This window comes from Callithrix jacchus, chromosome X, assembly GCF_049354715.1.
Source record: "Callithrix jacchus isolate 240 chromosome X, calJac240_pri, whole genome shotgun sequence".
Classification (NCBI taxonomy): Eukaryota; Metazoa; Chordata; class Mammalia; order Primates; family Cebidae; genus Callithrix; species Callithrix jacchus.
In genome coordinates this window covers 138,389,202-138,415,353 of record NC_133524.1, presented here as the reverse complement: position 1 = coordinate 138,415,353, position 26,152 = coordinate 138,389,202, and the positions used below count along the sequence as shown (strand labels likewise).

General features: G+C 47.5%; 3 protein-coding genes across 3 annotated transcripts in view; all 3 read right to left on the bottom strand.

Annotated features, from left to right (window-relative positions):
- Positions 1 to 7,562, bottom strand: part of LOC108590462 (uncharacterized) — a 56,212-nt gene extending 48,650 nt beyond the window's left edge. The window contains exons 1-2 of the mRNA XM_078363881.1: positions 7,464 to 7,562; positions 6,751 to 6,967 (exon numbers count right to left, since the gene is read on the bottom strand). The gene's annotated coding sequence lies outside the window, so the exon portion shown is untranslated. The remainder of the gene's footprint in view (positions 1 to 6,750; positions 6,968 to 7,463) is intronic.
- LOC144581067 (uncharacterized) lies at positions 632 to 19,997 on the bottom strand. The gene is given in 6 exon segments (XM_078363057.1): positions 632 to 2,634; positions 2,637 to 3,201; positions 3,417 to 5,062; positions 6,751 to 6,967; positions 7,025 to 7,105; positions 19,941 to 19,997. Coding segments are annotated over 6 exon segments (3,177 nt in total). The 3' UTR covers positions 632 to 2,023.
- Positions 19,500 to 25,629, bottom strand: LOC118150512 (uncharacterized). The gene is given in 7 exon segments (XM_078363056.1): positions 19,500 to 20,668; positions 20,671 to 21,190; positions 21,403 to 23,129; positions 23,484 to 23,589; positions 23,744 to 23,836; positions 24,818 to 25,034; positions 25,531 to 25,629. Coding segments are annotated over 4 exon segments (2,862 nt in total). The 5' UTR covers positions 23,488 to 23,589; positions 23,744 to 23,836; positions 24,818 to 25,034; positions 25,531 to 25,629; the 3' UTR covers positions 19,500 to 20,057.
- Between the last annotated feature and the right edge of the window lie 523 nt (positions 25,630 to 26,152).

Below are 26,152 nucleotides of genomic sequence, written 5' to 3'. Positions count from 1 at the left end.
TGACTCGTGGTTTCAAACACAAGATTACATCCTGTTTTAAAACAATTTTGTAAATCTTGGCAGGGAGAGTCAACCTTATTCCCTCAATAGCACTTTGCACTGTCCTTTTAATAAGCTATATAATTTCTTTAGGCTGACAATACTCTCCTATTTTTGGTGTATGATAAATAATCTACCTGTGAGCCTCGGCCACCCTCCATACGATGGAACATTCCTGAACAGCTATACATGTGCCTGTGGCACACTGCAAAAAAAAGATTTTCCTGTGGGGCAGGTACACAGAAAAGAGACAGGGGAAGGATGTTTAACTATAACTTTTTTTTCTCATCAGAGCTGGCATGTCCACAAAGTACCCTTGTTACCTCCGAGGCAGGTTTCAAGATTTTTTTGTTTTTTAAGAAATTCGTCTTCTTGTAGATCATTTGCAAAGTGATTTCTACAGTCTTTCCTTATCTACAAAGTTTATTAAGGAAAGATTGGCATTTGATCACCTACAAAAGCTCATTCATCTGTATTTGGGTTCAGCGCCCCGTTTCAAATAATGTATTTTATTAAAATCCTACTACAAATATCAAATATTACGATGATTTCAAATACGCTATATCTACCTTAGGCTTACATCCCTAAAACAAGTATATTGTGTGACAAATTAGATTTTACTCTGCAGTCTATTTGGAAATATGTTGAGAATGTGGTGAAGATGCCCAGCATATGTATGGAAATGTCACTATTCAAAGTGTATATTCACATCAAAGTCTGTTATCACAGAGGAGCCAGGGAGAGGGATGGATCAGTCAGGGAACTTCTGCAGAGACAGAGAGTGGTCTATGTTAGGGGAAGGGTAGATGTCAATGGCGTCTGGCACTGAGAGCTGGGTACAGCCTTCAGAGTGGGAAACACGGTGACAAGTTAGTCAGCAGGCCAGGTTCCATAGTTGCACGAGAGCACACGGGAGATCGAAAGGACAGTGCTATAACGTGGGAAAGTCCTGGGGCTGGACAAAAGTACTGTGTTCAAGTGCACAAGAGCTGCAGGACACCTCCCATTACTTCCCCATGTGGAGACTCCTCTCTGCCTCATCCTTCACCCAGAGGGAACTGCTCAAGTAGCTTTCCATTCCAGGCTTTTCTCTCACCTTCTGAGAGTCTGGGCCCCGCCACCACCCAGCTTCATAAAAATCAGCTCCCACAGAAGCAAGTGCAGTTTCCCGAAGCCCAAAACTGCCTTAGCTCAGGGCCTTTTTGTTTGAAGGCTCCAACTGGAGTCTCACCGCCCCACTCCTTTTTAAACTTACTCTTTAGATTGAAGAGAAAAATCTTACCAAGTTCCCGATATGGCTTCTGTACCTATACTCTACCGTTTTATGAGTAGGTGTAAGTCTTGCTTTTAATAGTAACTTCACTACTAAACGTAACTTCCATGAGCAAATGCTGATATAATGTTCGTCAAATAAAGGAGTCCGTGATATTTTTATTTATTATCATTTAATCTCTGCTACTTTATTAAACAAGCCAAGAAAACCAGGTACGTATCTTTAATTTTCAAGAACAGCAGACTAAAGGGTATGAGGAAATGCAAATATTAACAATCCTTTGTTTTGTTCCACTATTCAACTCCAGAGTTCTTTTACAGTTTAAAGAAAATTGCTACAGTAATACCATATTAAAGTGTGACAGACCACAGATAAGGCAGGTTTTCCCAATCGTGTGTGTGTGTGTGTGTGTGTGTGTGTGTGTGTTTTACAAACTATCAAACCGTTACCCCTCAACCAGTTAAACAGCAGCACATGTGTGACTAATATTCATAAACTCCATAAACTAAGTTTCTGAAGCTATTTAAACCTGTTATTAAAAGGAAAAGCATTTGAAAAATACCCCAAAGTAAAATAGGTAAATCCCTTAACTACCATATGGAACAGAAACGCAAACACTCTGTTCTCGCCAGCTTCACCCGGGCCCTCCATGGCATAGAAACTCGCCTGCCCTGTTCACACTCAAAAGGAAGATTCTGCCTTAGACTTTGCTCAGGGGAAGACGGGCTGGGAAACATCGGAGCTTGCACCGTCTGTGACAGTGGAGTCATCTGTGGTGTCAATTGTGGCCTGGGCTCTCTCTTCTAGATGTTTCAAAGCATCCTTGTATGAGGGTGAAAAGGAACGAGGGACGGTATTGTTTAGCATGGCCAAAAACTCTACTACTTTTCTCTTGCTGATTTCTGAATGGGCTCTCGGACCCCAAAGAAATTCATAACGTGGGGGAGAAGTGTTGGGCACCTCCCGGTACTCCAGGTAATGTTCCTGTACCCAAACTTTAGTGAGGAGCTCCCTGGGCTCCCCAAAGATGAAGTGCTCCCTCCCAGCACATACCCCTATTCCATTCAGCACATGCCAGATGACCTCCTCAGAGGCACAGGAGCCTTTTATGAAGATTATACTCAGAATAAGTGTCAGGAGGCGGTTCTGGGGCATGCCTTGCTCATCACTCAGACTCCCTTCACAGGTGAGGTCTAATGTATTTACAAAGACATAGGAGTGGTCGGGGCCCACTTCTGTCAGGGCAATGCCAAAAAGAATCTCTATGAACTCACGGGCTTTCCTGAAGATCATAGGAAAGTAGCCCCTGTACCTGCTGACGAAAATCACACCAACTCATCCACCTTTTCATCCAGTGTATGAGCAAACAAGGGCTCAGTGGCTGTCGGGGACTCATTATCTGTCAAGGACTCACTGTCTAGTAAGGTGTCTGAGGTTCTTGTATCTTCATCTGCTGGGCTGCTGGACTCTTCACTGGATGGGTTCCATAAAGTGGAGGAGTAGAAAGAGCCCACAGGACCCTGGAGAGCAGACTGGGAAGGCCCCTCAGGAGGACTCTGGGGACACTCAGGGGAACTCAGGGTAAGAGGGAATGGACAGGAGGAAAAGGTGCTCACGGGACCCTGGGGAGCAGACTGGGAAGGACCCTCAGGAGGACTCTGGGGACACACAGGGGAACTCAGGGGAAAACTCAGTGGACTGAAGGAGAAGGAGGTCACAGGATCCTGGAGGGCAGACTGTGCAGGCCCCTCAGGAGGACTGTGAGGACTCTCAGAAGAACTCTGGAGAAATCTCAATGAACAGGAGGAGGAGGAAAAGGAGGGGGAGGGGGAGGAGAGGGAGGAGGAGGGGGAGGCGGGGGAGGAGGCGGAGAGTGAGGAGGAGGAGGAGGGGGAGGGGGAGGGGGAGGGGGAGGAGGGGAAGGGGGAGGGGACGAGGGACGGGGGGGAGGGGGAGTGGGAGGGGAAGAAGGAGGGGAAGGGGTATGAGGGGGAGGGGTAGGGGGAGGGGTAGGGTAGGTGGCAGAGGGGGAGGGGAAGAAGGGGGAGGGGGAGACGGGGGAGGGGGAGGAGGAGGAGCGGGAGGAGGAGGTGAATGAGCTCACAGGACTCTGGAGAGGAGACTGGGACAGCCCCTCAGGAGGAATCCGAGGACTCTCAGGGAAACTCTGGGGAAGACTCAGTAAAGTGCAGGAGCAGCTCACAGGACTCAGGAGAGAAGACTGTGCAGGCCCCTCAGGAGGACTCTGAGGGCTCTCGGGAGAACTCTGGAGAAGACTCAATGAACTGGAGGAGGAGGAGCTCACAGGACTCTGGGGAGGAGACTGCACAGGCCCCTCGGGAGAACTCCGAGGACTCTCAGGGAAACTCTGGAGAAGACTCAGTGAAGTGGAGAAGGAGCACACAAAACTCTGGAAAATAGGCTGGGCAGGCCCCTCAAGAGGACTCTGAGGACTCTCAGGAAAGCTCTGGAGAAGACTCAGTGAAGTGGAGGGGAAGGACCACACAGAACTTTGGAAAGCAGGCTGGTCAGGCCCCTCAGAAGGACTCTGAGGACTCTCAAGGAAACTCTGGAAAAGATTCAACAAAGTGGAAGAGATCAAGGGGCTCAGAGCACTCTGGAGAGGAGACTGGGCAGGTCCCTCAGGAGGACTCTGAGGGCTCTCGGGAGAACTCTGCAGAAGACTCAATGAACTGGAGGAGGAGGAGCTCACAGGACTCTGGGGAGGAGACTGCACAGGCCCCTCGGGAGAACTCCGAGAACTCTCAGGGAAACTCTGGAGAAGACTCAGTGAAGTGGGGAAGGAGCACACAAAACTCTGGAAAATAGGCTGGGCAGGCCCCTCAGGAGGACTCTGAGGACTCTCAGGGAAACTCTGGAGAAGACTCAGTGAAGTGGAGAAGGAGCACACAAAACTCTGGAAAATAGGCTGGGCAGGCCCCTCAGGAGGACTCTGAGGACTCTCAGGGAAACTCTGGGAAAGATTCAACAAAGTGAAAGAGAGGATGGGGCTCAGGGTACTCTGGAGAGGAGACTGGGCAGGCCCCTCAGGAGGACTCTGGGGATCCTCAGGGGAACTCAGGGGAAGACTCAGTGAAGTGGAGGAGGAGCTCACAGGACTCAGGAGAGGAGACTGTACAGGCCCCTCAGGTGGACTCTGAGGACTCTCAGGAGGACTCTGAAGACTCAATGAAGTGGAGGAGACGAAGGTGCTCACAGGACTCTGGAGAGGAGACTGGGCAGTTCCCTCAGGAGGACTCTGGGGATCCTCAGGGGAACTCAGGGGAAGACTCAGTGAAGTGGAGGAGGAACTCACAGGACTCAGGAGACGAGACTGTACAGGCCCCTCAGATGGATTCTGAGGACTCTCAGGAGGACTCTCAGGAGGACTCTGAAGACTCACTGAAGTGGAGGAGACGAAGGTGCTCACAGGACTCTGGAGAGGAGACTGGGAAGGCCCCTCAGGAGGAATCTTGGGATACTCAGGGGACCTTAGGGGAAGACTCAGTGAAGTGGAGGAGGAGCTCACAGGACTCAGGAGAGGAGACTGTACAGGCCCCTCAGGTGGACTCTGAGGACTCTCAGGAGGACTCTCAGGAGGACTCTGAAGACTCAATGAAGTGGAGGAGACGAAGGGGCTTACAGGACTCTGGAGAGGAGACTGGTCAGGCCCCTCCGGTGGACTCTGAGGATTCTCAGGAGAACTCTGGAGAAGACTCGGCATCCCAGCAGCAGGCATCTCCTTGTCTGCTTGAACATCCAAAATCAGAGAAAAAAATGAGAATGAGGAGAAGGAAGAAGATGAGGAGGAGGAGGAGGAGGAAGAGGAGGAGAATTAAAAGTAGAAAGAGGAAGAGAAAATGGAGGAGGTTTCCTCCTGTTCCTCGTCTGTGGGATCCTGTGAATCTACCAACTCCAGTATTAAAATTGGGCTCTGGAAGTCTTGCTCAAAGCTGGGGCATGAAAGGTTTGGAAAGAGAGGCATGATGAATATTGTTCAGGAGCAGCAGGTAAACGTGTGACTGAGCACAAATGGGAATGATGGGGTCCCACAGGCCTGAGGGAGATAGGGACCGTGTGAGCGGTCTCAGCTGAGCAACTCACCCATGATGGCTCTGACAAAGGCTGCCTTACAAGTCTCCTTCTCTTAAGATGGTACTCTAGGCCTCACAGATCGCCTGTCTTCCTAGGGCGTTTGCTCTGTGGGAACCTGTAGGAGAATGTGAGAAAGCACCTCAGGGCACAGTTGGCTGGCAGAGCCTGGGGCAGCAGGAATGGCAGTAGGTGGTTAGGACTGGGTGCTGCCACGTCTGCTCTGTTTGTGGGAGTAGGGCCCTTGGTACACTGTCAGGGTGTGCACTCACCTTGACTCCTAGCTTTGCCTGGGCCTCCTCTGCTGTGCTGAGTTTAGAAGTGGAACTCAGACCCTGGTCTTCAACTCCTGGTTCCTGGACCCCCTGCAAGAAGAAGTGAGAGAGGGCTGGGCACTCTGGCTCATGCCTGTAATCCCAGCCCTTTGGGAGGCCAAGGCGGGTGGACCACCTAAGGTCAGAAGATCGACAGCAGCCTGGACAACATGTATTTCTGTCTTACTGAAAATACAAAAATCAGCCAGGCACGGTGGTGGACACCTGTAATCCCAGCTACTTGGGAGGCAGAAGCAGGACAATCACTTGAACCCGGGAGGTGGAGGTTGCAGTGAGCTGAAACCATGCCATTGCACGCCAGCCTGGGTGACAAGACAGAAACTTCTCCCAAAACAAACAAACAAAAGGAGCAGCAGCAGCAACAGAGCCCCTCTGGCTAAAGATTGCAGCTGGGGCTGGCGAGACATCCAGAGCCCCACAGTTCTGGGGTTTGTGGCCCACTGAGAGTTGTATTAGCGTTGTCACATTTTCTCAGACCGGGCCACATCTCCTACCACTCTGCCGGCCTGAGGCAAAACCTCAGAGCAACCTCCACATCCCTGAGAGCAGAGGGAGGTAGTGAAGAGGCAGCCACATCCCATACTCTACCACAGGGACAGTCGGGGCAGCCTCACATCTGCTCTGAAGCACATATGACACTTCAGTCCTCCCTCTTATCCCCAGCAGGGCCTGGGAATCTTCCCTCTGCCAACCGGAGGCAGCTGCCTCTGCTGACTTGCCGTGGGACCCTCAGACCAAGGCCTCCCCGTCCCTTACACCCTTCACTCAGAAATGAGGAGGCTGCGGCTGAGCTTGAGCCAACTGGGGAGCTCTGCCAGGGCTGATACGAGGAGTAGGGTTGGAATCTGTCCTCTGAGGGGGTTCCCTCAGTTCTCCTCAAAGTCTCCTTATTTATTCCCTACAGAGCCACCTAGCCGCCCACCCCGATGGCAGGATCTGAAAGGGTGGGGGTAGCAAAAGGCGGGAAAGAGAGGATTTATTTTAAAAAATAAACCAGAGGAAGATACTCACCTGAACCAGCACTGCTGGCTTTCAGGGGAGCCCCTGCAGACGTCTGGTCCTGGCGGAGGGCTGCAGGCCAACCTTGGCCCTTCCTGCGTCGTGAATAGGCCCTGCCTGTGACGGGCTCCCCAGGAAGCCCAGTGCCGCCTCCCTGGCTGCAGCCCCGGTTCAGCCTCCTCTGTCGCCAGAAGACTCCTAGGCCCTCGGGGTGGCGCGCCTGCCTTTTCTAGTTTTAGACAAAAACAGACACTTTTAGTTACTGCTTACAGATTCCCACCCTGACCCTCATATCAGCCTTGGCAGGAAAATGGCTGCCGAGAGCTGAGCGCCGCATCCCCACGACTGAAGGGAGGAGGTGCCGGCCCTGTAGGGAATAAACAGTAAGACTTTGAGGAGGACTGAGGGAACCTCCACCTCAGAGGACTGATTCCCACCCTGCTCCCCGTATCAGCCCTCGGTTGCCCTATTCCCGTCAGGAGGACCCGTCCCTCAGCCCTCAGTTACCGTATTCCCGATAGGAGGACCCGTCCCTCAGCCCTCAGTTGCCGTATTCCCGTCAGTAGGACCCGTCCTGCAGCCCCCGGTTGCCGTATTCCTGTACCTCAGCCCTCGGTTGCTCTCTTACCCTCTGTGACCTCCAAGTCCCACAGCAGGGGCAGGGCGGGCCGGGGGTTTTTCTCTTTGTGGTGGTAGGTCCCTCAGTTCTCCCTCGGGGCCCTTACCTTGAGAACTGGTTGGATCTAAGACTTCCCTCGGCTGACCTAGATCGCGCCTCCTCACAAAATGCCTTCCAAGACTTAGAAGATGGAGGCTGGGAAAGCACATCCGGGAACCCTGCGGGGGTTGACCAGGCTTGACCGCAGGGGCAGCGTGGGGTGTGGCCTCCTCTCTGCGGAGGAACAGCCCCACCCCTTCTCAGCCTCGTTTTCATCCCCCACCCCTCCTCCTGTTTTTCACGTCTTCCTTCCCATTTCTCGGATGCGCTGCAAGCCTTCTTGCTTACTCCCTAAACCTTACCAACCTCTTCCCTCCCACCTCCGCAGTCCTTCACACTCATAGCCCACCTTTTTCCAGGGCTGACAGCAGGGAGTGTGGCTAGGTGCAGCCTGTGACTCCCCTCTGTGTTGGGAGGTTACCGTCTGTCAACAAAGTTCTCTTTTTATTCAGTGGCCAGCCCTGGGGCTTCTCCCTCTGCTTAACTGAAACTGCCCTCCTCCGAGAAAACGTCTCCTTTTTGCTGACTCCCAAAATGGAAGTCAGAAAGTTGTACATCTGGGGACCCTGATGGGGTCCTCCGGAGCTGGCAGCAGGTACAGGGACAGTGGAGGGACACTACCAGCCTTGGGTGTTCCCTTCCAGCCTTCCCGAGGGGCTGCGCCTGGACTCACTGACTCTGTGGGTCGGAGTCTTTCACCTCCAAATAAGCCCCTCCCATCCCTGAGACCTGCAGGGTGCAAGAGAGGTAGCAACACATCCAACCACAGTGGGATAGGGCCTCCCAGGCCCCAGGCAGGGCTCCACTGCCCTCCGTCTGAAATGCGGTGGGAAGGCCCCTCAGTCTTCTTTAGCATATTATTCCTGACAGGGCCTCCACTCTGTCGCCCTCCTCTCCAGAGACTGTGCCTCAGATCCAGGTTCCTATTTCCATGAAACCCCAAGAGGAAATGAATCACGCTAGCATCTCTCCCTAATGGTCCTGACCAAGGCCTCCTAGGGGTGAAAACAAGGGCTGGTTATTGTGGGTCCTTCTGTGTCTGGGGTGGGATACCTCGGCGGTTCTTCCTCTGTATCATCCTGGGGATGCCTGGAAGGTCCTGCGTCCCTTCCCCCTTCGTGATCTGAAATGAAAGTCACCTGAGCACAGCCCTCTCCTCTTTCTGCCCACTAAGATGTCAGGGGACATCATAGTGGGCCACCAGCCCCAGGGCCTCCCAGGGATGACAGCAGGTGGGAAGCTGGTTTCTGTGGATCCTCCTCTTCATGGGCAAGGAATCTCTGCAGTTTTCCCTCAGAGGTCTCATCTGACTACTGGCTGGTCCTGGGTCTTCCCGTCCTTCCCAATATGAGAGTATGACACCGGGAAAAAAAAATATCATGTGACTTTACCCTGAAGAAAACTGTAAAACACTATGTCACCATGGGAATGAAATTAACAGCATCAGTGATAAATTATGTTGGTACTATGTGCTGTCAGTATATAAGAATGACACTTCATCGTCCAAGAAAACATAACCTACATCAAATCAAAACAAAATTATCACATAATTCACAATCAAAGGCAACCTGACCATATACCTCCAAACTGTCAAGGTTTTCAAAATCAAGAAAAGTGTCAGTGAATTGGCACAGCCAAAGGGCATCTAAAGAGACATGATGAATAAATGTAATGGAGTATCCTCAGGGGATCCTGGGACAGAAAACAGAATTTTGTTACAAGGAAATAAATATGAGTAAAGTATGTTTATTAATAAACAGTGGATGTTTGTGTATCAATATTGGTTTATTAGTTTTAGGAAAACTTACCAATGTAAGACCTTAATAACAGAAGTAATAGATTACGGGGCATATAAGAATATTCTTGAACACTGTCATAATTTTCTTGTAAATCTAAAATTATTTTAAAATAAAGTTTATTAAATATGAAAAAAGTTACCAATCTAGATAAAAGATATGTATGAAAAACCTGTAGCAGATGTATCTTTTAAATATTTTAAATGTTGAAAGCTTCTAGTTTGAACTTGGGACTTCACCTAGAGTGTCTGCTATGAGTATTTCTATTACTTTTTATAGTAGAGGTAGTAGCAAGGGTAGTAATGCAAAAAGAAATAAATGAAGGGATGGGGATTGGCCAGTTGGAAACAAGCTTATGTGATTAATGGATGCTTTGACTGTGCGTGAAAAGAACCCAGAAGAACTAAAGATAATTTGGTACGGGCGCAGTGGCTCAAGCCTGTAATCCCATCTACTCAGGAGGCTGAGGCAGGAGAATTGCCTGAACCCGGGAGGCGAAGGTTGCGGTGAGCCGAGATTGCGCCATTGCGCGCCAGCCTGGGTAACAAGAGCTAAACTCCGTCTCAAAAAAAAAAAAAGAACTAAAGGTAATTTATTCAATATACAATAATATATCAGTTTGCTAATATCAGATCGGTATTCCAAAGAATGTCAACTTTGTTTTCTGTCAGGGAGAGAGTGTGAAAATGAAAGTAAAGAATATATAATTTTTAACCTATCATACTACCGTATCAAGTATCTTAGAAAAATGCTTAACCAAAAATAATTTTACAGATGAAAATTGTAAAATGTTGTTGAGACATATTAATGAAGACTTACATAAATATAAAATAAAATAAATTCATAGGTATGAAGTTTCAATATTTTAAATATGTTAGTTCTTCCAGAAAAAAGAATCTATAGATTGATTGCAATCCCAAATCAAAACAACCAAATGGCTTTGGACATGTGTGAATCACCTGATTCTAAATATAAAGACGTGCAAATGGTCAAGCACAGTCAACACATCCTTGAAAAAGAGTAATTAGTCTACCAGATAGTAAGAATTACAAAGCAGCTAATGTAATGAAGAGTTTGAGATTTAGATGCAGGAATTGGTCCATAGGCCAATGGAACTGAGTGGACAGTCCTGAGAAAACAAAAGCAACAAAACCAGCCTAAATATGCCCTTAACTGATAAGAAAAAAATCACAGCCTTAGAACGTGGAACAGTCTTGCAGAAATAGGTGTCAGTGGAACAACTGAGTATCCATATAAAAATCCTAATTTAAGTGGAACCCTTCTTCACACCATACACAAAACTATCACTAGGAGATGCAAAGCCTACTTAAAAAATACTAGATTACAAAAAATCTTCAAATATACACGGACATATACAGAATAATAAATAAGGGTCTGTTTAAGATTACTTTTTGGCGAGTCAGCAGTAAAAATATATTACAGCATCAGTAAGGATAGAGGTGAAAGGATTGAAAGAGGCTGGGGTCGTTGGTCATGTCAGTAACAGAAGGAAGCAAGATAATATGAGTCAAAGGGGAAGAGAGGAAATGGCTGCTCCTTCTGCCCCTTGTCTCAGCCTATAGAAGGCCTTGCTACTTTCATGAGCCTTTTGCTTTCTCAGAGTAGCACTTAAAACTCAACAGTGGCTAGAGGAAGGCTACCTGGGACAATGATGTATTTATTCCCCCTCCTATTTGACCAGTCTTTCTGCTGACCTCTGTAACTCTGGGGATCTAAGAAATAGAACGTGAGTAGTTCTTTTCCAGAAAATCATGAACGGGCTATATTGTGTTGATGACAGAAACCTGACCAGGTCCACAAACACTTTGTCAACTTAAATCCAGTGCCAGGTTGCCCAAATGTGATTGGAGTAGAGGCCTGTCTCCCTCTACACATGGATTGGCGATCCACATGAAAGGAATTTCTGCTTCTCTTACTCTTAACAGGACCCTCAGAAAGATTCAGGAGCCCTGAGACTCCAAAAGAGGTTGACTTGAATTCAGAGTAATATTTTGATATTGTGGGTAGTTTTCTTTACTTTTTTTCCTTCTCTGTCTTCCCGCTTGGACTTAAAGGCATATAAAACTGAAGAATTTCACATGATATAGAGATAAAGTGTTCTAAGGAAAGGCCTCCAATTTACTTTTCATTTTTTTCTAGGAAAACTTTGTGTTTGAATAAATAGGATAGGAGATTCCTAAAAGACAAAGAGAACATGAGAAATTCCTTTCTTCTTCCAGGTTTGCCTCCAGGCAAGCCAGCCCCATTCGTGAAGGTGTAATCCTCCAAGGAGAGCACTAGCAAGAGCTGGTCAGGCATCTAAAACTCTGAGTAGGAACATCCTTTTCTCTGACAAGAAGATCGTTGTTCCGAAGAGGGTGAGAGAAAACTTCTCTGTTATTTTTCTCTCCCCTCACTATTTAGCCAGGGAGGGAGCAGACCATTCAAAGTAAGTGGATGGCATAGTGGAAAATACTAGAAGCCCACTTGCTAGGGAGAGTACCAGAAAGAGAGTCAGAGAATATAGAGGACTGTGGTAGTCATTTTGGGTTGCCATAACAAAATATACTGACATAATGAAAATATAATAATATTCGGGATTAGGTTACAACCTATGAGTTTTGACAGGGGAGGTCCCCAAAGAAGAAAGTCAATATGAGAATGAGACTATATCAAATATAATTGATGTTACTGGATCAATCCAACCTTGTCACGCAGGAATCTTTTTTTTCTTTTTTAACTTGAGAGGGAGTCTCACTCTGTTACCTAGACTGGAGTCCAATGGTGCTATCTTGGCTCCGTATAACCTCTGCCTTCCAGATTCAAGCAATTCTTGTGCCTCCGCTTCCTGAGTGCCTAGGATTACAGGTTCGTGCCACCATGCCCAGCTATTTTTATTTTTATTTTATTTTTATTAGAGATGGGGTTTCACCACGTTGGACAGGCTCATCTTGAACTCCTGACCTCTGGTGAGTTACCCTCCTCAGCCTCCCAAAGTGCAGGGATTACGGCACGAGGTATTGTGTCTGGCCAGGAATCTTAACATAAAAAGGGCACCATCGTTTGGATAATTGAAATAGGAGTAAACGATAACCAAGGTATCAGATTAACTTATTTCACTTAGCAACATGCTTTTTATGTTCATCCCTGTCTTTCCATGGCTTGATAGGTCTTTTCATTTTATGGCTGCATAGTATTCCATTGTATAGATGTACCCCAGTTTGTTTATACTGTTGATGGGAATGTACATTGATAAAACCACTATGGATAACAGCTTGGAGATTCCTCCAGAAATGAAAACAAAGCTACCATACTATCCAGTTATCTCACTCCCAGGTATTTACCCAAAATGAAGAAAATCAGTCAATGGAGAAAATCAGTACACTGAAGAGATATCTGCACGACCCTGTTTGCTGCAGCACCATTCACCATAGCCAAGATTAGGAAGCAACCCAAGTGTCCCTCAGCAGATGAATAGATAAAGAAATTGTATTCCAATGGAGTACTATTCAGCCATAAAAAACAATGAGATCCTGTCATTTGCATCAACATGGATGGCACTGGAGGTCATTATGGTAAGTGAAATAAGCCAGGCACAGAGAGGCAAATTTCACACGTTCTTGCATATTTGTGGAAGCTAAAAATTAAAACAACTGAATTCATGGAGATAGTGTAGAAGGATGATTACCTGAGACTGAGAAATGTAGATGGGGGCTGGGGGAGAAATGAGGATGTTAGAGGGAAAAAACAGTTAGAGAGAATCAATAAGACCTAGTATTTGCTATCGCAACAGGATGTCCATAGTCAAAATGATTTAATTTTACATTTTGAAATAACTAAAAGAGTATAATCGGATTGCAACACAAAGGATCAATGTCTGTCCTGATGGATAACCCATTTACCCTGATATGATTATCACACATAGCAAGCCTATATCAAAATATCTCATGTAACCCATAAACATATGCAACTACTATGTAAATGATTATTCATTCAGAGAGTGATGTTGCTGCTTACCAGCCTAAATATTACCTGGTATTTATCCATCCTGATGTCCACTCTGATAGGGTTCCCTTTGTTGGTGACCTGTTCCTTCTCTCTAGCTGCCTTTAATATTTTTTTCTTTCATGTTGACGTTGAAGAATATGACAACTATGTGACTTGGGGATGCTTGTCTTATATAGCATCTCACAGGGCTTCTCTGGATTTCCTGAATTTGAATGCTGACCATCCAGTAAGGGCAGAGTAATTTTTGTGAATGATACCCTTAAATTTGTTTAACAAGTTGCTTGTTCTTTCTCCCTCCCTTTTAGGGATGTCAATGTGTTGCAGGATTGGTCTCACTACATAATCTCAAGTTTCTCAGAGGTTTGAGTCATTATTTCTTATTCCTTTTTCTATATACATTTTTTCTGACTGAGTTGATTCGGAGAACTGGTTTTCCAGCTCAGAGATTTTTCCTCTGCTGAGTCTATTCTGCTTTTAATACTTTTAATTGTAATATGAGATTCCTTAGGTGAGATTTTAAGCCTTATCAGCTCTGCTTGGTTCCTTCTTAAAATGAAGATGTCATCTTTCAGCTTTTATATCATTTTATTGGATTCCTTAGATTCCTTGGTTTTGACTTTTTCCTGAATCTCAATTATCTGTGTCCCTATCCGGATTCTAAATTCTCTGTCATTGTAGCCATTTCACCCTGGTTTAGAACCATTGCTAGAGAACTAGTGTGGTAGTGTGGAGGGAAGAATATGCTCTGGTTTTTGGAGTTGCTAGAGTTCTCGTGCTGGTTCTTTCTTATCTGCGTGGGCTGATGTTCCTTTATTAATTGAATTTGCTATAAGTTGAATGGGTTTTTTATTCTTTTTACTCTTTGATGCCTTTGAGGGTTTGACAGTGCTGGGTTCTATCAAGTGGCTTCATGTCTGAAAGATTTTAGTGGGCAAAAGCTCAGGTCAGGACTCTTGAGCTGTGCACTCCAACTTTGGGGACTGGTACCAAGCCCACATCATTGTTCTCTCTCTCTCTGTGAGGTAAAGCAACTGCTGTGCTACAGATGCTGAGGTGTTCCCTGTCCACTGACAACACTCTGATGGAGGTTGTTGTCTAAAGTGCTTCACTGGGGCAGCAGCAGCAGAGTCTATGCTCAAATGGGCATACCATCGGCAACAGTGGAACGGCCAAGCTTATCGATAGATGAAAATACATAAGTTTCCTAGGTATAAAGTCAACATAGAAAAAAATGAACTTTATTTTCTTGTGGCAAAAATGACTTTGAAAATAAGGATGGGCACGGTGGCTCATGCCTGTAATCCCAGCACTTTGGGAGGCCAAAGGTCAGGAGTTCAAGACTAGCCTGACCAACATGGTGAAATCCCATCTCTACCAAAAATACAAAAATTAGCCAGGCATGATGGTGGGTGCCTGTAATCCCATGTATTCGGGAGGCTGAGGCAGAAGAACTGCTCGAACCTGGAAGGTGGAGGATGTAAGCTGAGATAACACCATTCCACTCCAGCCTGGGCGACAGAGTGAGACTCTATCAAAAAAGGAACAAAAGACAGAAAGAATGAGAGAGAGAAAGAAACAAGAAAGAAAGAAAGAGAAATAAAATATAACCTCTAACCTATCATTCCAAACATTAAGTACATTAAAAATTTTTAAACAAAAAAATTAAAACATTACAGAAAAACTGTGAAAATGTTATTTAAAATATTAATGAAGACCCACAAGAACATAAAATAAAATAATTCATGGGAATGAAGTTCCAATAGTTTGTGTTAAAATGGAATCTATAGTTCAATCGTGATCCCAAATCAAAACAACAAAATGCCTTTGGACATGAAGGCATGTATGAATTACCTGATTCTTTTTTTTTTTTTTTTTTTTGAGATGGAGTTTCGCTAGCCTGTTACCCAGGCTGGAGTGCAATGGAGCGATCTCGGCTTACCACAACCTCCGCCTGCTGGGTTCAAGCAATTCTCCTGCCTCAGCCTCCTGAGTAGCTGGGATTATAGGCACGCGCCACCATGCCCAGCTAATTTTTTGTATTTTTAGTAAAGATGGGGTTTCACCATGTTGACCAGGATGGTCTCGATCTCTTGACCTCGTGATCCACCCACCTCAGCCTCCCAAAGTGCTGGGATTACAGGCGTGAGCCACCGCGCCCGGACTGAATCACCTGGCTCTAAACTATGAAGACATGCAAATAGCAAAGCATAGTCAAAGCACTCTTGAAAACGAGCAATCTGTCCACCAGATAGTAAGAATTACAAACAAGCCGTTGTAACAAAGAGTTTGAGATTTGGGTGTATGGATTAACAGATAGACCAATGGAACTGAATGGAAAGTCCTGAAAAACAAAACCAACAAAACATGTCTAAATGCAAGCTTAACTGATTTAAAAATGTTGCAGCTTTAGAACAGGAGACTGTCTTGTTAAAATACTATCAGTGGAATAACTCAATATCCATATAAAAAACCTAACGTAAGTGGAACCCTTTTTCATATTATTAAAAAAAAACGCAATTACAGGGAAATTCAAAAGCTACTTTAAAAATGTTTATTATAAATACTTCAAAAACACAGAAATGCACAGAATAATAAATAAGTCTTCGTATAGATTATCTTTTAGTGGGTCAGCAGTATGAGTAAATCAGAGCATCAGTAAGGCTAGAGTTGAAAGAACTGAAAGAGGTCGGGGTCATTGGTCACTTCAGTAACAAGAGGAGTGAGATGATATGAGTCAAAGAGGAACAGACGAAATGGCACTTCCTCTCTTCCCCTTGTCTCAGCCATAGAAGGCCTAGCTGCTTTCACAAGCCTTTGCTTTTTGAGGGTAAGACTTGGATCTCAACAGTAGCTAGGGAAAGGCTACCCGGGACGATGATGGATTTATTCCCCCTCTTACTTGACCAGTCCTCCTGCTGACCATTGGAACTCTGAGATTTCAAGACATATAACCCGAGCAGTTCTATTCCAGAAAGTCATGACGGAGGGATGTTGTGTTGATGATAGACACCCTGACCAGGTCCACAAACACTTTACTGACTTCGTGGCATTGCCAGGTTGCTGACCTGATAGGCGTAGAGGACTGTCTCCCTTTCCACATGGATAAGAGCTCCGCATATTTCCTTTCAACAATTCTTACTCCTGACAGGACCCTCAGAAGGATTCAGGAGCCCTAAGATTCCAAAAAAGGTTGACTTGTGGCTTTGCCAGAGATTTCCCTGAGGATTAGAGTTCTCTCCACCCACTATGGCCAGGATCAATTCAGCTGTTCATGTGCTGACTTCCTTCCTTAGCTTTGTCGCCACATCCCAGGGGCAGATGGCCTCTGCTCATAGCCAGGATTGTTGTATCAAACCTCAGAGCTCAAGGTGGAAACCCACAGATATTTGCCTAAATAAATAAAACTTTACAGAGCAGTTAAATTTGATGTATGTATCTAAAATTTTTATTTAATTTTAAATTCAGAGATGCAAGTGTAGGTTTGTTACATATCCCCTTTTTAGTGATTTCCATTGAGGCCAGCATTAATAACCTCATTTTAACTTGATTGCCTTTGAAATAATCCTATCTACAAGTCATGTCACATTTCAATTTTAAAAATGTAGAATTTTGCAGAAGAGGCAATTGAACCTATAATAGTGGCAAAGGCAAGTGTCACAGATCTATATGTATATCATTATATCATTACATACGTGTGTGTATACATACATGTGTATATACAAAATAGCACATCTATCTTTATAAAAGCCAGAAATCAAAAATCATCTTTCAAAATTTACACAGCCACATTGTTACTTGTGGCAACTTCTGAGTAGGAGGCTGAATTTTGAAAATTTTAAAGGAAAAAATGCAATTTCTATGTATTTTTGGAATTTTTTGCCACAAAAATACATGTGCTATTTACTTTTAACTAAAATACTGAGATAACCCTAAGAAAAGCAAGAGGAGTACTGTAGTAGTCAGATTAAGTGAAAGCAAGCTGATGGAACAGAAAAAAATCTCCTGAAAGTTAAATGGCTTAACACAAGTTGATTTTTGTGCACATAAATTCCGGTTTGAGTTGGCAGGGTGTTATGGGCTGAATTGTGCCCCCTCTCCCCAAAATGATATATCCACGTCTTAACCCCAGTACTACAGAATGTCATCGTATTTGGAGACAGAACCTTTGAAGAGGCAATTAAGGTAAAATGAGATTTTACGGTTAGGATCATATTCAATATGACTGGTGTCCTCATAAGCAGAGCAGATTAAGATACAGACACACAGACTAAGGAACAACCATGTAAGAATTCACTGAGAAAGTAGCAATCAGCAAGCCACGGAGAGGCCAGGGAAGAAATCAAACTGGCCAACATCTTCACCTTAGATATTTAGCCTCCAGAAATGTGAGAAAATAATTTCTGTTTTTTCAGTCACCCAGTTTGTGGTATTCTGTTATGGTATAATAGACTAATACACAGTCCATCCTGGCTTTCGCCTGACCCAAGAATCCAAGCTGCTTTCCACTTGTAGCTCCACATCACAACACATGTTAACTGCTCAACAGAAACAAAAGCACGGGAATGATGCACTGGCTTCTAACTATAAATGAACCACCCAAGAAGGTGAGGTAGACAAATGAAAATGGGCACTTGTAGTTTCTCCCATATGTTATTATGGTGCTCAATTAAAACCAACTACTATGATTTATGACAGTTTCTTCATTTCTTGGAATTATTTCTGGGAATGTCAGCATAGCCTTGAAATCTTCCAACATTTTCTTGCACCAACAAAGTGACTCGTGGTTTCAAACACAAGATTACATCCTGTTTTAAAACAATTTTGTAAATCTTGGCAGGGAGAGTCAACCTTATTCCCTCAATAGCACTTTGCACTGTCCTTTTAATAAGCTATATAATTTCTTTAGGCTGACAATACTCTCCTATTTTTGGTGTATGATAAATAATCTACCTGTGAGCCTCGGCCACCCTCCATACGATGGAACATTCCTGAACAGCTATACATGTGCCTGTGGCACACTGCAAAAAAAAGATTTTCCTGTGGGGCAGGTACACAGAAAAGAGACAGGGGAAGGATGTTTAACTATAACTTTCTTTTCTCATCAGAGCTGGCATGTCCACAAAGTACCCTTGTTACCTCCGAGGCAGGTTTCAAGATTTTTTTGTTTTTTAAGAAATTCGTCTTCTTGTAGATCATTTGCAAAGTGATTTCTACAGTCTTTCCTTATCTACAAAGTTTATTAAGGAAAGATTGGCATTTGATCACCTACAAAAGCTCATTCATCTGTATTTGGGTTCAGCGCCCCGTTTCAAATAATGTATTTTATTAAAATCCTACTACAAATATCAAATATTACGATGATTTCAAATACGCTATATCTACCTTAGGCTTACATCCCTAAAACAAGTATATTGTGTGACAAATTAGATTTTACTCTGCAGTCTATTTGGAAATATGTTGAGAATGTGGTGAAGATGCCCAGCATATGTATGGAAATGTCACTATTCAAAGTGTATATTCACATCAAAGTCTGTTATCACAGAGGAGCCAGGGAGAGGGATGGATCAGTCAGGGAACTTCTGCAGAGACAGAGAGTGGTCTATGTTAGGGGAAGGGTAGATGTCAATGGCGTCTGGCACTGAGAGCTGGGTACAGCCTTCAGAGTGGGAAACACGGTGACAAGTTAGTCAGCAGGCCAGGTTCCATAGTTGCACGAGAGCACACGGGAGATCGAAAGGACAGTGCTATAACGTGGGAAAGTCCTGGGGCTGGACAAAAGTACTGTGTTCAAGTGCACAAGAGCTGCAGGACACCTCCCATTACTTCCCCATGTGGAGACTCCTCTCTGCCTCATCCTTCACCCAGAGGGAACTGCTCAAGTAGCTTTCCATTCCAGGCTTTTCTCTCACCTTCTGAGAGTCTGGGCCCCGCCACCACCCAGCTTCATAAAAATCAGCTCCCACAGAAGCAAGTGCAGTTTCCCGAAGCCCAAAACTGCCTTAGCTCAGGGCCTTTTTGTTTGAAGGCTCCAACTGGAGTCTCACCGCCCCACTCCTTTTTAAACTTACTCTTTAGATTGAAGAGAAAAATCTTACCAAGTTCCCGATATGGCTTCTGTACCTATACTCTACCGTTTTATGAGTAGGTGTAAGTCTTGCCTTTAATAGTAACTTCACTACTAAACGTAACTTCCATGAGCAAATGCTGATATAATGTTCGTCAAATAAAGGAGTCCGTGATATTTTTATTTATTATCATTTAATCTCTGCTACTTTATTAAACAAGCCAAGAAAACCAGGTACGTATCTTTAATTTTCAAGAACAGCAGACTAAAGGGTATGAGGAAATGCAAATATTAACAATCCTTTGTTTTGTTCCACTATTCAACTCCAGAGTTCTTTTACAATTTAAAGAAAATTGCTACAGTAATACCATATTAAAGTGTGACAGACCACAGATAAGGCAGGTTTTCCCAATCGTGTGTGTGTGTGTGTGTGTGTGTGTGTGTGTGTTTTACAAACTATCAAACCGTTACCCCTAAACCAGTTAAACAGCAGCACATGTGAGACTAATATTCATAAACTCCATAAACTAAGTTTCTGAAGCTATTTAAACCTGTTATTAAAAGGAAAAGCATTTGAAAAATACCCCAAAGTAAAATAGGTAAATCCCTTAACTACCATATGGAACAGAAACGCAAACACTCTGTTCTCGCCAGCTTCACCCGGGCCCTCCATGGCATAGAAACTCGCCTGCCCTGTTCACACTCAAAAGGAAGATTCTGCCTTAGACTTTGCTCAGGGGAAGACGGGCTGGGAAACATCGGAGCTTGCACCGTCTGTGACAGTGGAGTCATCTGTGGTGTCAATTGTGGCCTGGGCTCTCTCTTCTAGATGTTTCAAAGCATCCTTGTATGAGGGTGAAAAGGAACGAGGGACGGTATTGTTTAGCATGGCCAAAAACTCTACTACTTTTCTCTTGCTGATTTCTGAATGGGCTCTCGGACCCCAAAGAAATTCATAACGTGGGGGAGAAGTGTTGGGCACCTCCCGGTACTCCAGGTAATGTTCCTGTACCCAAACTTTAGTGAGGAGCTCCCTGGGCTCCCCAAAGATGAAGTGCTCCCTCCCAGCACATACCCCTATTCCATTCAGCACATGCCAGATGACCTCCTCAGAGGCACAGGAGCCTTTTATGAAGATTATACTCAGAATAAGTGTCAGGAGGCGGTTCTGGGGCATGCCTTGCTCATCACTCAGACTCCCTTCACAGGTGAGGTCTAATGTATTTACAAAGACATAGGAGTGGTCGGGGCCCACTTCTGTCAGGGCAATGCCAAAAAGAATCTCTATGAACTCACGGGCTTTCCTGAAGATCATAGGAAAGTAGCCCCTGTACCTGCTGACGAAAATCACACCAACTCATCCACCTTTTCATCCAGTGTATGAGCAAACAAGGGCTCAGTGGCTGTCGGGGACTCATTATCTGTCAAGGACTCACTGTCTAGTAAGGTGTCTGAGGTTCTTGTATCTTCATCTGCTGGGCTGCTGGACTCTTCACTGGATGGGTTCCATAAAGTGGAGGAGTAGAAAGAGCCCACAGGACCCTGGAGAGCAGACTGGGAAGGCCCCTCAGGAGGACTCTGGGGACACTCAGGGGAACTCAGGGTAAGAGGGAATGGACAGGAGGAAAAGGTGCTCACGGGACCCTGGGGAGCAGACTGGGAAGGACCCTCAGGAGGACTCTGGGGACACACAGGGGAACTCAGGGGAAAACTCAGTGGACTGAAGGAGAAGGAGGTCACAGGATCCTGGAGGGCAGACTGTGCAGGCCCCTCAGGAGGACTGTGAGGACTCTCAGAAGAACTCTGGAGAAATCTCAATGAACAGGAGGAGGAGGAAAAGGAGGGGGAGGGGGAGGAGAGGGAGGAGGAGGGGGAGGAGAGGGAGGAGGAGGGGGAGGCGGGGGAGGAGGCCGGGGAGGAGGAGGAGAGTGAGGAGGAGGAGGAGGGGGAGGGGGAGGGGGAGGGGGAGGAGGGGAAGGGGGAGGGGACGAGGGACGGGGGGGAGGGGGAGTGGGAGGGGAAGAAGGAGGGGAAGGGGTATGAGGGGGAGGGGTAGGGGGAGGGGTAGGGTAGGTGGCAGACGGGGAGGGGAAGAAGGGGGAGGGGGAGACGGGGGAGGGGGAGGAGGAGGAGCGGGAGGAGGAGGTGAATGAGCTCACAGGACTCTGGAGAGGAGACTGGGACAGCCCCTCAGGAGGAATCCGAGGACTCTCAGGGAAACTCTGGGGAAGACTCAGTAAAGTGCAGGAGCAGCTCACAGGACTCAGGAGAGAAGACTGTGCAGGCCCCTCAGGAGGACTCTGAGGGCTCTCGGGAGAACTCTGGAGAAGACTCAATGAACTGGAGGAGGAGGAGCTCACAGGACTCTGGGGAGGAGACTGCACAGGCCCCTCGGGAGAACTCCGAGGACTCTCAGGGAAACTCTGGAGAAGACTCAGTGAAGTGGAGAAGGAGCACACAAAACTCTGGAAAATAGGCTGGGCAGGCCCCTCAAGAGGACTCTGAGGACTCTCAGGAAAGCTCTGGAGAAGACTCAGTGAAGTGGAGGGGAAGGACCACACAGAACTTTGGAAAGCAGGCTGGTCAGGCCCCTCAGAAGGACTCTGAGGACTCTCAAGGAAACTCTGGAAAAGATTCAACAAAGTGGAAGAGATCAAGGGGCTCAGAGCACTCTGGAGAGGAGACTGGGCAGGTCCCTCAGGAGGACTCTGAGGGCTCTCGGGAGAACTCTGCAGAAGACTCAATGAACTGGAGGAGGAGGAGCTCACAGGACTCTGGGGAGGAGACTGCACAGGCCCCTCGGGAGAACTCCGAGAACTCTCAGGGAAACTCTGGAGAAGACTCAGTGAAGTGGGGAAGGAGCACACAAAACTCTGGAAAATAGGCTGGGCAGGCCCCTCAGGAGGACTCTGAGGACTCTCAGGGAAACTCTGGAGAAGACTCAGTGAAGTGGAGAAGGAGCACACAAAACTCTGGAAAATAGGCTGGGCAGGCCCCTCAGGAGGACTCTGAGGACTCTCAGGGAAACTCTGGGAAAGATTCAACAAAGTGAAAGAGAGGATGGGGCTCAGGGTACTCTGGAGAGGAGACTGGGCAGGCCCCTCAGGAGGACTCTGGGGATCCTCAGGGGAACTCAGGGGAAGACTCAGTGAAGTGGAGGAGGAGCTCACAGGACTCAGGAGAGGAGACTGTACAGGCCCCTCAGGTGGACTCTGAGGACTCTCAGGAGGACTCTGAAGACTCAATGAAGTGGAGGAGACGAAGGTGCTCACAGGACTCTGGAGAGGAGACTGGGCAGTTCCCTCAGGAGGACTCTGGGGATCCTCAGGGGAACTCAGGGGAAGACTCAGTGAAGTGGAGGAGGAACTCACAGGACTCAGGAGACGAGACTGTACAGGCCCCTCAGATGGATTCTGAGGACTCTCAGGAGGACTCTCAGGAGGACTCTGAAGACTCACTGAAGTGGAGGAGACGAAGGTGCTCACAGGACTCTGGAGAGGAGACTGGGAAGGCCCCTCAGGAGGAATCTTGGGATACTCAGGGGACCTTAGGGGAAGACTCAGTGAAGTGGAGGAGGAGCTCACAGGACTCAGGAGAGGAGACTGTACAGGCCCCTCAGGTGGACTCTGAGGACTCTCAGGAGGACTCTCAGGAGGACTCTGAAGACTCAATGAAGTGGAGGAGACGAAGGGGCTTACAGGACTCTGGAGAGGAGACTGGTCAGGCCCCTCCGGTGGACTCTGAGGATTCTCAGGAGAACTCTGGAGAAGACTCGGCATCCCAGCAGCAGGCATCTCCTTGTCTGCTTGAACATCCAAAATCAGAGAAAAAAATGAGAATGAGGAGAAGGAAGAAGATGAGGAGGAGGAGGAGGAGGAAGAGGAGGAGAATTAAAAGTAGAAAGAGGAAGAGAAAATGGAGGAGGTTTCCTCCTGTTCCTCGTCTGTGGGATCCTGTGAATCTACCAACTCCAGTATTAAAATTGGGCTCTGGAAGTCTTGCTCAAAGCTGGGGCATGAAAGGTTTGGAAAGAGAGGCATGATGAATATTGTTCAGGAGCAGCAGGTAAACGTGTGACTGAGCACAAATGGGAATGATGGGGTCCCACAGGCCTGAGGGAGATAGGGACCGTGTGAGCGGTCTCAGCTGAGCAACTCACCCATGATGGCTCTGACAAAGGCTGCCTTACAAGTCTCCTTCTCTTAAGATGGTACTCTAGGCCTCACAGATCGCCTGTCTTCCTAGGGCGTTTGCTCTGTGGGAACCTGTAGGAGAATGTGAGAAAGCACCTCAGGGCACAGTTGGCTGGCAGAGCCTGGGGCAGCAGGAATGGCAGTAGGTGGTTAGGACTGGGTGCTGCCACGTCTGCTCTGTTTGTGGGAGTAGGGCCCTTGGTACACTGTCAGGGTGTGCACTCACCTTGACTCCTAGCTTTGCCTGGGCCTCCTCTGCTGTGCTGAGTTTAGAAGTGGAACTCAGACCCTGGTCTTCAACTCCTGGTTCCTGGACCCCCTGCAAGAAGAAGTGAGAGAGGGCTGGGCACTCTGGCTCATGCCTGTAATCCCAGCCCTTTGGGAGGCCAAGGCGGGTGGACCACCTAAGGTCAGAAGATCGACAGCAGCCTGGACAACATGTATTTCTGTCTTACTGAAAATACAAAAATCAGCCAGGCACGGTGGTGGACACCTGTAATCCCAGCTACTTGGGAGGCAGAAGCAGGACAATCACTTGAACCCGGGAGGTGGAGGTTGCAGTGAGCTGAAACCATGCCATTGCACGCCAGCCTGGGTGACAAGACAGAAACTTCTCCCAAAACAAACAAACAAAAGGAGCAGCAGCAGCAACAGAGCCCCTCTGGCTAAAGATTGCAGCTGGGGCTGGCGAGACATCCAGAGCCCCACAGTTCTGGGGTTTGTGGCCCACTGAGAGTTGTATTAGCGTTGTCACATTTTCTCAGACCGGGCCACATCTCCTACCACTCTGCCGGCCTGAGGCAAAACCTCAGAGCAACCTCCACATCCCTGAGAGCAGAGGGAGGTAGTGAAGAGGCAGCCACATCCCATACTCTACCACAGGGACAGTCGGGGCAGCCTCACATCTGCTCTGAAGCACATATGACACTTCAGTCCTCCCTCTTATCCCCAGCAGGGCCTGGGAATCTTCCCTCTGCCAACCGGAGGCAGCTGCCTCTGCTGACTTGCCGTGGGACCCTCAGACCAAGGCCTCCCCGTCCCTTACACCCTTCACTCAGAAATGAGGAGGCTGCGGCTGAGCTTGAGCCAACTGGGGAGCTCTGCCAGGGCTGATACGAGGAGTAGGGTTGGAATCTGTCCTCTGAGGGGGTTCCCTCAGTTCTCCTCAAAGTCTCCTTATTTATTCCCTACAGAGCCACCTAGCCGCCCACCCCGATGGCAGGATCTGAAAGGGTGGGGGTAGCAAAAGGCGGGAAAGAGAGGATTTATTTTAAAAAATAAACCAGAGGAAGATACTCACCTGAACCAGCACTGCTGGCTTTCAGGGGAGCCCCTGCAGACGTCTGGTCCTGGCGGAGGGCTGCAGGCCAACCTTGGCCCTTCCTGCGTCGTGAATAGGCCCTGCCTGTGACGGGCTCCCCAGGAAGCCCAGTGCCGCCTCCCTGGCTGCAGCCCCGGTTCAGCCTCCTCTGTCGCCAGAAGACTCCTAGGCCCTCGGGGTGGCGCGCCTGCCTTTTCTAGTTTTAGACAAAAACAGACACTTTTAGTTACTGCTTACAGATTCCCACCCTGACCCTCATATCAGCCTTGGCAGGAAAATGGCTGCCGAGAGCTGAGCGCCGCATCCCCACGACTGAAGGGAGGAGGTGCCGGCCCTGTAGGGAATAAACAGTAAGACTTTGAGGAGGACTGAGGGAACCTCCACCTCAGAGGACTGATTCCCACCCTGCTCCCCGTATCAGCCCTCGGTTGCCCTATTCCCGTCAGGAGGACCCGTCCCTCAGCCCTCAGTTACCGTATTCCCGATAGGAGGACCCGTCCCTCAGCCCTCAGTTGCCGTATTCCCGTCAGTAGGACCCGTCCTGCAGCCCCCGGTTGCCGTATTCCTGTACCTCAGCCCTCGGTTGCTCTCTTACCCTCTGTGACCTCCAAGTCCCACAGCAGGGGCAGGGCGGGCCGGGGGTTTTTCTCTTTGTGGTGGTAGGTCCCTCAGTTCTCCCTCGGGGCCCTTACCTTGAGAACTGGTTGGATCTAAGACTTCCCTCGGCTGACCTAGATCGCGCCTCCTCACAAAATGCCTTCCAAGACTTAGAAGATGGAGGCTGGGAAAGCACATCCGGGAACCCTGCGGGGGTTGACCAGGCTTGACCGCAGGGGCAGCGTGGGGTGTGGCCTCCTCTCTGCGGAGGAACAGCCCCACCCCTTCTCAGCCTCGTTTTCATCCCCCACCCCTCCTCCTGTTTTTCACGTCTTCCTTCCCATTTCTCGGATGCGCTGCAAGCCTTCTTGCTTACTCCCTAAACCTTACCAACCTCTTCCCTCCCACCTCCGCAGTCCTTCACACTCATAGCCCACCTTTTTCCAGGGCTGACAGCAGGGAGTGTGGCTAGGTGCAGCCTGTGACTCCCCTCTGTGTTGGGAGGTTACCGTCTGTCAACAAAGTTCTCTTTTTATTCAGTGGCCAGCCCTGGGGCTTCTCCCTCTGCTTAACTGAAACTGCCCTCCTCCGAGAAAACGTCTCCTTTTTGCTGACTCCCAAAATGGAAGTCAGAAAGTTGTACATCTGGGGACCCTGATGGGGTCCTCCGGAGCTGGCAGCAGGTACAGGGACAGTGGAGGGACACTACCAGCCTTG